General features: G+C 41.7%; 1 protein-coding gene across 2 annotated transcripts in view; it reads left to right on the forward strand.

Annotated features, from left to right (window-relative positions):
* RELL1 (RELT like 1) overlaps positions 1 to 12,840 on the forward strand; it is a 21,407-nt gene continuing 8,567 nt past the window's right edge. The window contains exons 1-4 of one of the 2 annotated variants that reach the window (XM_083835706.1): positions 1 to 202; positions 8,975 to 9,208; positions 10,891 to 10,962; positions 12,172 to 12,229. In XM_083835706.1, coding sequence (XP_083691832.1) covers positions 112 to 202; positions 8,975 to 9,208; positions 10,891 to 10,962; positions 12,172 to 12,229 — 455 coding nt within the window. In that variant the 5' untranslated portion in view covers positions 1 to 111. The remainder of the gene's footprint in view (positions 203 to 8,974; positions 9,209 to 10,890; positions 10,963 to 12,171; positions 12,230 to 12,840) is intronic. The other variant, XM_083835707.1, reaches the window with a different exon arrangement.

Raw genomic sequence — 12,840 nt, forward strand, 5'->3', positions numbered from 1 at the left:
CGCGCCCCGCCGCCGGTGGGCCGGGCTGGGCCGGGCTGGGCTGGGCCGGGCTGAGCCGGGCCGGGCCCGGCGGCGCTGCCAGCGCGGAGTCAGCGGGGGCGAGGCGACGGGATGGCTCCGGCAGCGACCAGCGGGACCCCGCCGGCTGCCCCCTCGCCGGGCCCGACCGCCGCATGGCTCGGGGGGCACCGCTCCGCTCTCGGTGGGTCGCGGCGGGGGCGGCGGGGGGAGAAAATGGGAGCCGGGACCCCCCCCATCACCCTCGGTCGGCCCCGCCGCTGCTCCCCGGGGAGCCCGGCGCTCTCCCTGCCGGGCACCGGCTGTTCGGAGCCCGCCCGGGCCCTGCTTGGCCCAGCCGGAGGGAGCCGGGGTGCCCCTTGCCGGGGGGAGCGGGGGGGGCCCTGCCCTGCCCTGCCGCTGCCGGGCTCGGTGCGCGGAGCTCCGGGGCAGAGCGGCTCGTCGCGTCCCTGCTGCTGGTGTGGCCGGGAGCCGGGTGGGGAAATGGGCAAAAAAAGTAACTAACTGTACAAAATCCGGGTCCGGTGACTGTCCCGGAGTTGGTTCGCTGAGTAGGAGCGGGTCGAAGAACTAACTGCTCCTGCTCGGCTGGCTGCTGTGCAGTTAAACCTGGCGTCGTGTCTGGGGCTTGGGAGCTCGGTTTCTTGGGGCCCTGAGGAACTCTGGAAGCTGCTCGGGTGCAGGCAAGCTCCGCAGGAAGTCAGTTTTTAAGTGACGTTTTCTTTGTTTATGTCTAACTCCAAATGTTGTGGTACTGATAATCTCAGAGAGAAACTGAGCTTGTCTGTCCTGTCTGGAGTGCAAAGCGCACAGCAAGCGTACTGCAGCGTGCTCCTTCCTGCGCGGGTCTGCGCTCCTCACGCTGCCCGGGCTGATGCTCGTTTTGAGGCGACACGACTTCGTGAGTGCCTTTATTCCGCTCGGGTGGTAGGGCACCGATGGGAGTGCACCGGGCTGGTCGAGAGCAAACACAGTGGGAGCAGTTAAGGTGAGCGTGATTATTAGCGTGAAATTGGGCGCTGCGTGTTTCGAGAGCTTTTATACTTACCTTTGTAAATGGGGCATTACTGGTTGGCGCAGGCCGGCTTGGTCAGGGAGGGCTGAGATGCCTACCACCTGCTATGCCTTTTTCTGAAAGAAAGAGGGTCGGGAGGCTCGTCATCCAGTCCACCCTTTCTCTTCAGGAGAGCAGAAAGTAGTACCAGTAGGCACAACCAGGACCTGCAGGAAGATGCTGAAGGTATCAGATGGTATCAGACTCCCCCCCCATCTCTCAGTCCAACTAGGCAGTTTCACTGAAAGAGGCCAGCCAGCCTGAATTTTAGGTCTATGTTGACTGGTAGTTGGTATGACGAAAGGATGGATATATGTGGGCTTGTGCTGACTCTTTTGAAAAGTTATAAACAAGTTTGTTTCACTGAGCTTGAAGGCACTTATACTGAGGAGCCGTTAGTATGCCACGTGTGTTGGTAGGATTTAGTGACTATACCTGTAATTTAGACTCGTAAATCAGATGAATAGGGCTGTACTTCTGAAAGCTGAAAGTTGCAAAGTGTAACAGGAAATGCAAAAGCTGTGAAAGAATGGGTCTTTTTTTTTTTTTTTTGCTCCTTCCTCTGAGGTTTGTAAAATGCTTTCCGCTGTATCTTCACACAGAAGTTATACTGGTTTTGGTTAAAATTGATTTGTGACAGATCTCAACTAGTGTGAATGTTTGTTTGCACAAAAGCACTGATTTGCTGCGTTTGGTAGCATTGATTTCATGCTGCTTGCACTTCTAAATTTACCAATAGTGTGGAACAGCTTCAAATATCTGATATGTCCAGGAGGGTTTTTTTGACAGCCGCATTGGTTAAGTGCACTTTGTTAATTGCATGGAGTGCATGCTGTATTTGAAAGCTGAGATCTGAGGAAAAGTGTTCCCGCAGAAATGCAAATGCAAAGCATCAGTTCTGCATGTTTTTGCAGTATGAACTCTCGGCTGCTCACATGGTGACCCAAGCCATTACCCCATAAGCACTGCAGTTTTAACGCTGGCAAGTAGCAGAGCATAAGGGTTTTGTCTCAGTGTTTGCTCGGTATTACCAGCTGCATCTTGTATCACATAGAAGGAATGGACTGAGCCTCTCTTCCTGCTGTTCATAGCGTATTTTTTCTTTTTTTTTTCATCAGGGCTGAACTGCTCTAGATATTTTTGTCTTCATTGGTTTTGGTTTTGAATTCTTAATAATGCCAGATATCCTCATGGTGTGGTTATTTGGACAGACTGGGCAACTGACAAGATTAAGTTTGTCCTTTCTTCTGAGCTCATAACAAGCTCTGTCTGGGAGTGTAGAAATTGCGATGGTTTAAAATAGCTGAGGGTTACACGCATTGTACACTGATGCTTTTGGCTATGCTTTGCTGTTAATGGGACCTGCCCTTGCTTAGGAGGTATCTCCTCTCTCAGCTCTCCCCCCAGCTTTCAGGGAAGCCCGTCTAAAAGTTTTTGTAGACAGCTTGTCGAAACAGTGTTGGTATGGCATGTAATTGAGAAATAAATAGGGACTGGGAAAGAGTTGATCCTGGCAGAGACTTAACTCTCAAAGTTCAGAGGAGCAGGCTTTCCTTCAAAGACCCACTGCAAAATTTGCCTTTGCTGAGGTCATTACAAATCTTGTGATAACTGTAGTGAGCCAAAAACTCAGCCTCTAACTGAAGGGCTCTAGCAGGATCCAACATGAGGTACTGTGAAAGACTCAGTTCTACGGTTTTGCATGTGATGTTGGGTAGTGAAGGTGCTGCTAGGTGTTTCGTAAAGACAGGTCATCCCTGAGACCGTCTGCATGCATCTGACTGTTCAGGTTCAGGAAGTGGAGCTAGCTTTGGGTGAGGAGCCCTGGCACAGGCTGCCCAGAGAGGCTGTGGGGTCTTGGAGGTCTTCAGCAGCCGCCTGGACGTGGTGCTGGGCACCCTGCTGTGGGTGTCCCTGCTGGAGCAGGGGCCTCCAGAGGGCCCTGCTGGCCTCACTGTCCCGTGGTTCTGTAAAGCAGCGTGGTTGATCCGTCTGCTCTTTTGTTCGAGGTACTTCTTGTGACGAACTTAAGGAAGGTTTTGAAGTCTGTTCGTAAGTTCCTGACAGCAGACCTTGAACAACCTTGCTTAACCTCTAAGGCAATTGGCAGTACCGTTAGGAGTTGTCATTATGTTCTGTCATCATGTGGCTTCCTTTTCTCATCAGACTTCCTGCTTATTTCGCTTCTCTTTGTAGCTTCTGGTTACTACTACAAGGAAGCTAAAAGCTAAGCGGAATTCACAAACTTGCTGAATGTTCCTCCTAGATGATAGCATTTGTCGTTCAGTTCGTGGATATTCCCTAATGTACAATTTCCGTGAACAATAGGTGAAGCAAATGGTAGGCAACAGGTTGTCTTCCCTTACAGTTTTTCCTTTTGGAAAAAAAGCCTTTTTTAACCTGTTCCTTGCAGCCTTTTCTATAGTCTACCCTGTTCTCTATAGCTACAATGGTACTAGTAAGGCAGAGAAGCCCCAACAGTCCCTAAATGTCTTTATGTATGTTTTGACTTGTGACCAAAACTTCTTGTTGTTTCATCTGCTTGGTTATGCAAAGGAAATTTGACTCAGAATAGGAAAATCCTATTTAAATTAGGTAACTCTTAAAAAGTGTATTTAATTTGAAGTTGGGGTAAACCGTTCTGGCTAGGTTTACTGTAATTAAAATAACTAGCAGCCTGTATTAAATCAATGCATATTTACCATCAGCGGTCTGTGGAAAGTCACTGCTCAGTGTTTGAATTATGATTCTGAAAAGTGAAATTACTGTGACAACTGAAACCTCTACTGCATTTTATTTTACTTACCTAAATAAGTTGAATGTACTGAACAAAAGTAAAGAGCTGATTTAGAGCTTGTTTCTTTTAAGAAAATATCCACCACTTCTGAACTGCTAAGGGACATAAGCTGGTCAGGTCGTTAAGTTCCCTAAAACGTCATTACCTTAGGGAATTTTTAAATGTTTTCTGAAGATCTTAAGAGTGAGATATTTAGCATGTATTCAGGAAATTGAACTAATAAAATTTTTGACTTTTGTCTGAGCTTAAAAGTATGTAATTGAAATAACAAAAGTTTTACATGGAATCATGCTTAAAATGAGTGCTTTATATCAAGGTGTAAATCCGTCTACCTTTATAGGTGTCCAGCATGGCGATGGGAGGTGTCGTAGCTTAATCCTATGTAAGTATACTTCCACTAGAGCCAGGAGAAAAAGAAACACGGGGTGTGATGCCCAGCTGCCTTTCCCTTGCAGCGTGAGCCTGTCAGGTTTGCCTGCCCATTTCTGGTGGCATTGCCGGGCTGTGCAGTGCTTTCATTGTGCCTGGTAAATGTTTCTAGGATCACATGGTGAGTTGAATGAGAAAGTGGTTCAGACGTTAAAGAAAGAAAAACAGAAAACGCCCGAGCAAACTATTTTTTTATTTAAACTATTTGAACCCTGGCTGATTCCCCCTTTTCCACAGATGAGTGAACTGGCACAAAAAGAAGCAGGGAGAGAACTGCTTAAAGTAATGCTGCTAGTGAGGTGTGTCTTCCAGCTACGCGAAGCTGAGATGTTTAAGCAGTGTCTTTCCTGAACATTTCATTTGCCTTGTACTGCACTTCAACAGGTTGTACGTCAAGCATACCTAATTTCTCCAACAATTCAATTGACATTAAGGCCAACAATAGTTTGTTTCTGTATATCGTGAGATTGAAACCTGTATTTCATTTTCATGCCTGAAAGCAGGAAATATGGTCATGCAACTCCTTGAACTGCATGGATATGGTAGTACCTGTGTATGTACTTATATTTAGCAGATTGATTGCTAGAACAATCCAATTCATAAAGTATAAACAAAGCTCTTTAAAAGGTATGCTGTAATATTTCAATATGGCATGGGCATAATAGGCAAAATCTGATGTAACAGTCAGATTTATCAGCAGAGCAGAGAGGTTACATCATTGTTTATGGGTTTATTGCTGTAAATTAAACAATGCAATAAGTGGAATGTGCTTAAAGTAATCCGTTAGGATGTGGCTTATACTTAAGTTCAGTATGGGAGATTCAGAAAAATAAAGACAATGCATTATTTTAATGATGCATATATTACTTATAACTAAATTGTTATGTTCTTTGCTACAAAAAAAAAACAAACAAAAAAACCTTTTCAACAGTCTGAGCTGTTGTTTAAGGAATATTAAATCTTTCTAGAGATTGCACTTGTGCTTTATGAGAAGTCTGAGAACTGTCTGTTTAGATTAATGCTGAAGGCAAAGCTTTTTGCGGAACTGGAGCTTATCTCAGGGAGTTGAGAGCGATTGTGCTAAATATGAAATCTTTTCATGCTGCAGCAGCCGAGGAAAGCGTAATTCTGTAACCTGGCACAAGCAAGATCTGGTATTGTGGCAGTAGGTGCCGAGGAAGGACTTGTTCTGCCCCTCTGTTTGTGGTGAGAGGGAAACCCGTCCGTGTGGGAGCCGCTGCCCTTGCCGGCTCTCTGGCCCCGGGTGGCAGGCGGCGTGCTGGAACAGTTAATCCTGCTGGGGACAGCAGCACCGGGTGGGGTGGCCCTGCCGAGGTGCTGCGGTCTCTGTGTGCTGTGAACCTCGGAAACTTGAAGGGGGAAGAAGGCTTATTACAGAGTACCTTTGCGTACGTAGTCCAGTCCAGCCTCATTCTTCTTACAGCCATCAAGATACTGTGGGCACAGAGGTTTTGTTGTGGTCAGGCATGGTTTTGCTAACGTGAAGTGTTTAACGAGAATGTTAATAGGCCTGGCTAGGCCAGGTAAAAGGTGTAATTTAATGGAAGATGAGGTGTTTTTTCCTTAATGTGCCAACTTTTTTCCCCATATGTTCTGTTTCCTAAAGGTTTTGTAAAATATTCTTGAGCCACTGCTGAGGTGGAGAGGGAGATCACGGTCTTTGGGTGTGGGTAGTAATGTTAGAACCAGTATGAAGGTTCAGCCTTCATAAAAAGGGCTGGGAGCGTTAACCTGAGGAGTGCCTGGTGGCTTGCTTTTTTTTTTTTTTTTGAAGGGTGGGGATCAGCTCTAGCTTATAAAAGACCTGTCCTGAAAACGTGATGGTGGCTCTGTCATTAGTTTCTTGTGAACTTGAGGTTGGCTTGAGTTCATGCAGAGGTTCTTGTTCGCTGTGAGCATTCAGTAGCAGTTGGGATCCATTTTCTTGTTTCTTTTGCATAATTTTTCTTTTCTGTTGCTCATGTCCAGCTTTGTTGGTTAGCTTTGCATTCTGAATCGTATGCATGTCTTCGGTGCCTGTCAAGTTGATGATCTAAAAACAATTATGCAGAACACTATTCGTTACATGTAGTTTATTCCACCCCCCGGCCCTTTATTTTTGTAGACGTCCTGCAAGACCATGGCTCCATGTTACTCCAATTACTTCAGGAAGGCTTGTTCTACAGATACTCATCTTTCCTTGCCCACGGATGCTTGTTCCTCCACCTCAGCTTGCTCGGTCTCTTGATGGCCTTGATAGAGCAGTTTGCCAAACCACAAGTATACTGATTCACTCAAGCGACTGCTTTAAAAAGCAAATCCTGCTTAAGGCATTTTTTCCTAAACCTGGATCATCTTGGTGGTCCACTTTAAAACTGTTTTCAGGGTTATGGTCTGTCAGGAGCAAATCCAGTGGGGTAGGACCAAGGGGACCTCACAAAGCAGTTTTGCATCTGGAGGAGCTGTAATGAACCACAGCTTGGAGAGCTGGAAGCACTCGCTCTCCGGTTTGAAGTGGGAATTACCTACTGTGGTTAGGGAGGAACGTCAGGAGATATAATTTGTTAGGGTAATGCATGCTGCTTTTGCCACAAAGAGGTGGAAAACATTAAAAAAATAATTGAGTCAAATTCATTTTGTGGTACTTCTCATTTGTCCTTCCAGCTGTTGGTTTTGTTAGTGACTGCTGATGTCCTTGCAATCACGCGCTGCATCTTTCCCATTCATTCTTAAAATGGATAACATGCACCAAAATCAAAGCGCCTGTTTGCCTTACAGTTGAATGAATGCTAATTTATTAATACCTTTTTGAGCTTGTGATATATACTATTTCAGTTGGATTTCTTAGGTTCTGAACCATTGTAGTCATCAAAATAAAGATGATATGATGGCTCTTTGCCTGCCTAGGAAGTAAATTCTGTGAACTGGAGAAATTTCTAGCTGCTGCAGCCTGTTGCTTTAAGGTCTTTCCCTTCTCCCCTCAAGAAAAACAAACAAATTTCATTTTAATATATTAAAATGTGAATTAAAATTCTTAGAAAAACCGTGAAAGCAACTTTTTCAGTTATTTTTTTTTCTTTTGTTTCCATGTAGTGAGTGTAAAAGAATTGCAATTTCTGTGTTACATTGTGTATTTGCTGATCAGTTGTCCTATCTTGGCATAAGTTAGAGCTACTAAAGGGTAGCTACCTAGTAAGTTCTGTGTATAGTTAGTTATCTGTAGGGTAGCTGGCTTCTCTCAAAAAAAAAAAAAAAGTTTTGGTTTTGTAAGCAAGCTAGGCCATTTGGCTTTGTCCAAAGCAAACATCCTGAAATTTTATTTTAGCATGTAGAGTTCATTCAGCCTCCAGATCTATTCAGATGTTTGTTTGGATTTCCTTCTGTTTTCTGCGTTCCTACTATTGTGTAGCAAATTGGTTCAGAGGAATGCTTAATGCGTTTTTTAAAGCTAAGAGAGGTTTTGATCAATTATTTCAAAAAAGTGCCAGTATTTTTCACTTTGAGCAAGTCTTGTGTATTAGTTATTACTGAACTGATATTCAAAGAGTTCTGAAAAATTCAGAAATCCTTTAAAAGTAAATGGATAGTGTTTTGGTATAAAGAAAATTTAAGATAAATATCTAACTGCAGTTTTGTGTATCTTTTCTCAGCTGTCTGTCACCTTACTGCTATTTTTCGAATACAACGTAGTTATATAGCTGGCACAGTAGACGTGATTATGGAATAATGCTCTTTCTGCAATTTTCTGGATATTCTCTTTTTTTTTTTAATGAGGATGCAGATGGTTTTGCATATTTCTCTTGTGGAAGCGTCAATATCATGTAAATGGTTTTCTGGTGAGTCTTCATTCCTTCAACTGATTTAATAGAAAAATTATGAATTACCTCATCTGTTTTAAAATAAGTAGGTAGAAAATAGGCTGAAATACAATGTTAGTTTTTTTATTGGTCTCTTTTGTTGTTATTCTAAAAATGTTTTTCAGCTAAAGTCGAGGAGAATAGAAAGTAGAAATGCAAGAATATTATTGCATATTGAGTAATATACAAATCTTTATAAATGAGGTGTATGTGCCTATATACTCTAGGGTCTCAGAAGGAATTTTGAATATGTGAACATACATTTTTTGGATTTAGCTGAGCAGTCGAATTTAGTTGCAATCAGATGTATGCTTTAATATCTGATGTATGAGAAGGTGCTGAGATTTTAAATCTGTGTATTTGCCCTAAAGGTGGTCAAATATTGGAACAGTTTGCACAGAAATACAGAATCTCCGTCCTTCAGACTACATAGGTACCTGAGCACCCTGATCTACTCAGAGCTGCTTTTAGCAGGGTTTGGACTAAGGAGCTTCAGAGGTTGCTTCCAATCTAAATTCCCTATGACCTTGTAATTCAAAAGGCCAATCTTTAACATGGAATATATACCCATTAACTTCATAGTTTAATATTAAAATGCCTATTTTTTGTTATTGAGTTAGTGTTTGACCATGCTACAGTTTAAATACTGACTGTTACAGGGGTGAGCTCTAAACCAGTAGAGTACACCTTGCCCTTCCAAGTCATCGCAGGAGGTACATCCCATTAATGCTCTTGGGATTTGGCCATACTCACAATTTTCTAATGGCTGCAAAGGCATTTGTGGTCTATTGTAAAAACTGCGTTTATTCCATTACGCAGGCAACGGAGAGTTTGTGCAGGTCTTGGAAAGCCGCGGTTTACAGACGACTACTGTGACAACTGGCAACAACAGCACGCCTGACCACCTGGAGTATATTGCCTTTGCATTGGTTCCTGTTTTCTTCATCATGGGTCTCTTGGGGATCCTCATCTGTCACGTCCTTAAGAAAAAAGGGTATCGTTGTACAACAGAGGCTGAACAAATAGAAGAGGAAAAGCCTGAGGAGAAAATAGGTAACCCGTGTGTCTAATACACATCTTTTTATTGTTCCTGTATGTTGCAGCTAACATGGAATAACCCATTGTGAGGCTTCTGTCATTTCTCTGTCTGGATTAGACATCACAAATATTAAGAGAAGTATTTTTATTACTGTTTATAATATCTATTATAATATGGTTATTTAATATGTCTATTACTTTTTGATTTCTGCTGGTCAAAACTAAGCTTTCTCTAGCTTCCCACACAAGTTCTTTAGAATGGATTATGAGTTTACAGAAGGTTTGAAGTATCCAATGTATTTGTTTGTAACCATACACTGCAACTGGAGTCCCCAGTTTGCTTTTGTGCATTCCACTTGCTGGTGGTAACAAAGTATTGAACACTGAGGAGCCACAAAAAGCTGCTGTTAAAAGCCTAAAATCTTAGGTTTATGTTTAGCAATCTTATTCTTGTGTTGTCATTCTCATCTTCCATCTCATGATAAATCTGCGCCTTTGGGCTGACTGTCTGCACCCTTCTTTTACACGGTGTGCTGCTTACATTTTTTCTTAGAGATACTTCTTTTGTGCTCTTGTTTTATGGCTCTTTATTCCCATCTTCTCTCAGGGGGAAAAAAAAGAGCAAGGAGAGTGTGTTATGTACAGCATTTGGCTTGGTAAAAAGACGGGCTGAATCACTTGTCCTTTCTCCCAGTTAATTGACAGCCTGTCAGGAGGTCCATAAGACGTGCCAATTACAGTGCCTCAGCAGTAAGGTAGAGCCCGTGGTAGAGCCGGGTGTTGCAGTGATGATGTACTGCTGTGTTCTTCAGCACTCACTGCCTGGGGCATGCACTCAGCCAGTGGGCATGCTTCATCCCGTAGCTCGAGGGAGAGGTGACACCGCGGTGAGTGGCAGTGAGAGGGGACAGCTTCTAGGTCTTAGCTGGAGGAAGTAGCTGTGTAAGTTGCATTATAAAGTTGTAGCCATCAGGATGAAGAAGCTGAACGGTGGGTAAAGAGACAGGGAAGCCCCGAATTTCCTTCTTAGAGACAAATTCAAGGCCTCACCTATCAAACTTGCCTCCATCCTGTGATGTTTTTCAAGGTAGATATGCCTATAGACATTATGTCTGTTAGGGAAGGGCAGAGCTGTGCCTTTTTTTTTCTCCCCAGTCTTTCAGTGTTCTGAGGGTATTCTGGGGAAGCTTCCAGTATTGTTATTGACAGCAGTCAACCCCAAAAGTATTAAGTATAGTCATGATGCTTCTCTCCTAAATCCCTTCCTCCTGTAGTCTTATGCGAATCTTTTATATATTTACAAATTAAAAAAAAAAAATCATTTCATGTCCTTGTGGTTGTGGAGAAAAGCTTAAATGGATCCTTCTTATACTAGAAGCCAATAATACTTAATTTAAAATAGTGACTTGAGACAGTTTAATGATTTTGTTTGTTTGTTTTCTTCCCTATGTTTGGGGTTGTTTGTGTCTCCTAAGTAGCTATAAAAAGAATTTTGATGTGTGTTTATGAAAATATTGAGCTTTTTCAAGTCTTAAATGAATGTTAAAGCATTTTTTATAAAAGTATCTTTAATGTAACATCTTTTGTGGTTTTTGTTTTTTTTGAAGGTGAGGTATTTTAGTGATTTTTTTTAAATAACTAATTTTTTTTCTTTTGAAAGGCCAAGCTATTGACAACATACTTATTTCCTTTTACAGAAATGAATGAAACGGCACATGAGAATAGTGACACTGTGGGACAAATTATTAACTACATTATGAAAAATGAAGGTATCGTACGGTGATATTGAACTTAGGAGCCTTTGTGGTGGTGTCTGATAAAAGCTTTTGAAAATATTCAGAAGTTTGATATGCACATATGTTTTCATTTAATAACCTTTATGTAAATGCTTAACTCTTTGAGAGTGCCTTCAGGAGGTGATCATTTCAAACAAAAAGGAAGTTTTTTGCTTACCTGAAAATAATTTTGTATAGTAAGTTTGGTTCAAATGTTTTCTTAATCCTCTATTAGGTGTTTATTTTTTTAAGCTTTTTGCTTATTTTTGAAGTACAAGCTCAAGCTTGTTTTCTTAATATTTAAAGTATGTCAGATTCTAATGTTTTGACCAGATCAAGCATTTTGTCTCAAAATGGTTCCTGGAGCTGTTCTCTGATGAAAGATTTGTATGTAACTGAAAGAGTAGAGTAGACTAGCTCTGACTTTGAATTTCAGACCTGATATCTTCATGTGTTGTATGCACAAAATACGTGATAAAAACGGTATGACTGGGAAAAGTAAAACCACACAAGCAGCCTGAGGAATGCTTGGTTAGTTCAGAACATATTTACTAGTCAAAAAAACATGTAGGAGACCATAATTTTACACTATAAAAACCTTTAGTCTTTTAATTTTACATTTGTGTAAATCAAAGGTCTTCTAAGCATTGAGTTTACTTTGAGTTACCTGTGAATGAAGCCTAGTGTTCTGGAAAATGTGTAATCTTATTTTTCCCCCTTTAATAACTCTTAGGGCTTTGAGACTGTGTATTTTTCATCAAGGTTGGGATTAGGTCCGCTTATTTTTTTCCTTAGAACACATGAGCAATATGTAGTTCATGGCTAGTGATTATTTCGTATCTTTGTAGGGCTCATTTGAACTGATGCTTTTTACCTTAAGTTGCTTTATACATAAGAGGTGATGATGCACCTGTGATCAAATGGATGTTTTAAGATTTTGGGGGATCTTGCTTTGGTAGTTTTGTGCAGATGGTTGTTACATGACTTGTATTGGAGCAGATCTTTGAGTACAATATGAGCTGTAATTTGAGTAGCTTCTGTTAAGAAAATTCCCTAGAATTCTCTCTTGCCTTTCTGGAGATATACGTAGTGCGGCTATCTTCCTTCTAGATAAAAGTTCTTTGAGCACCTTTAATTTTACTATTTGCTTTTCTAAAAGTGGAGCTGTACGGTTTTGAAGAATTCTGTTTCTTCTCATTACAGCAAATGCTGATGTTTTAAAGGCCATGGTAGCAGATAGCAGTGTCCTTGAACCTGAAAGGTAATTGCTCAACATTTTAATGTGTGTTTCCTGAGGCAACTAAAAATGTACCCTTTCAAAGGGTTTTATTTCCTATGCACTTTCCTAAGACTATATCACTTACTGTAGTTGTCAGCTAAGAGGATAACAGCTTGATTTCCTTGTCATATCTTTGAGTCACTACATTTTAATGTAAGCCCTGCTATAGTAACTGGCTATTCTGGTTGTATGTTCTAGGTCTGTAAAAAGCATTTTATTGCTTCTTGGGCTAAAGATTTACAGAGGCTGCAAATAATTGTTTACTTTAGGGTGCGGTTAATTATGAGTCGGTGTAGTCCAAACTTGCTGCTGATTTGAAAGAGCAGAAGCAGTGCTTGCTTCGTTTGTATGGATGCCTGAAGTAGACACTTGTTTCAATGTCTCCTTCTGTTTTAATCTTTTGCATTATAATTGTGGTAATACACGTTGGCTGGCCTACCTCTTATTTTTTTCCACCGCACATCTATTAAAAAATTTACATAGAGATAGTAGTTTAGCCCTTGAGTTGCAGACATATCATTCTGTTTACATACAGGTATAAGTACTTTTAAGTATTTTTAAACTGAGTCTGTATTACTCTACTCTTTATATGT

This window comes from Anser anser (genome assembly GCF_964211835.1).
Source record: "Anser anser genome assembly, chromosome: 4".
Taxonomy (NCBI): domain Eukaryota; kingdom Metazoa; phylum Chordata; class Aves; order Anseriformes; family Anatidae; genus Anser; species Anser anser.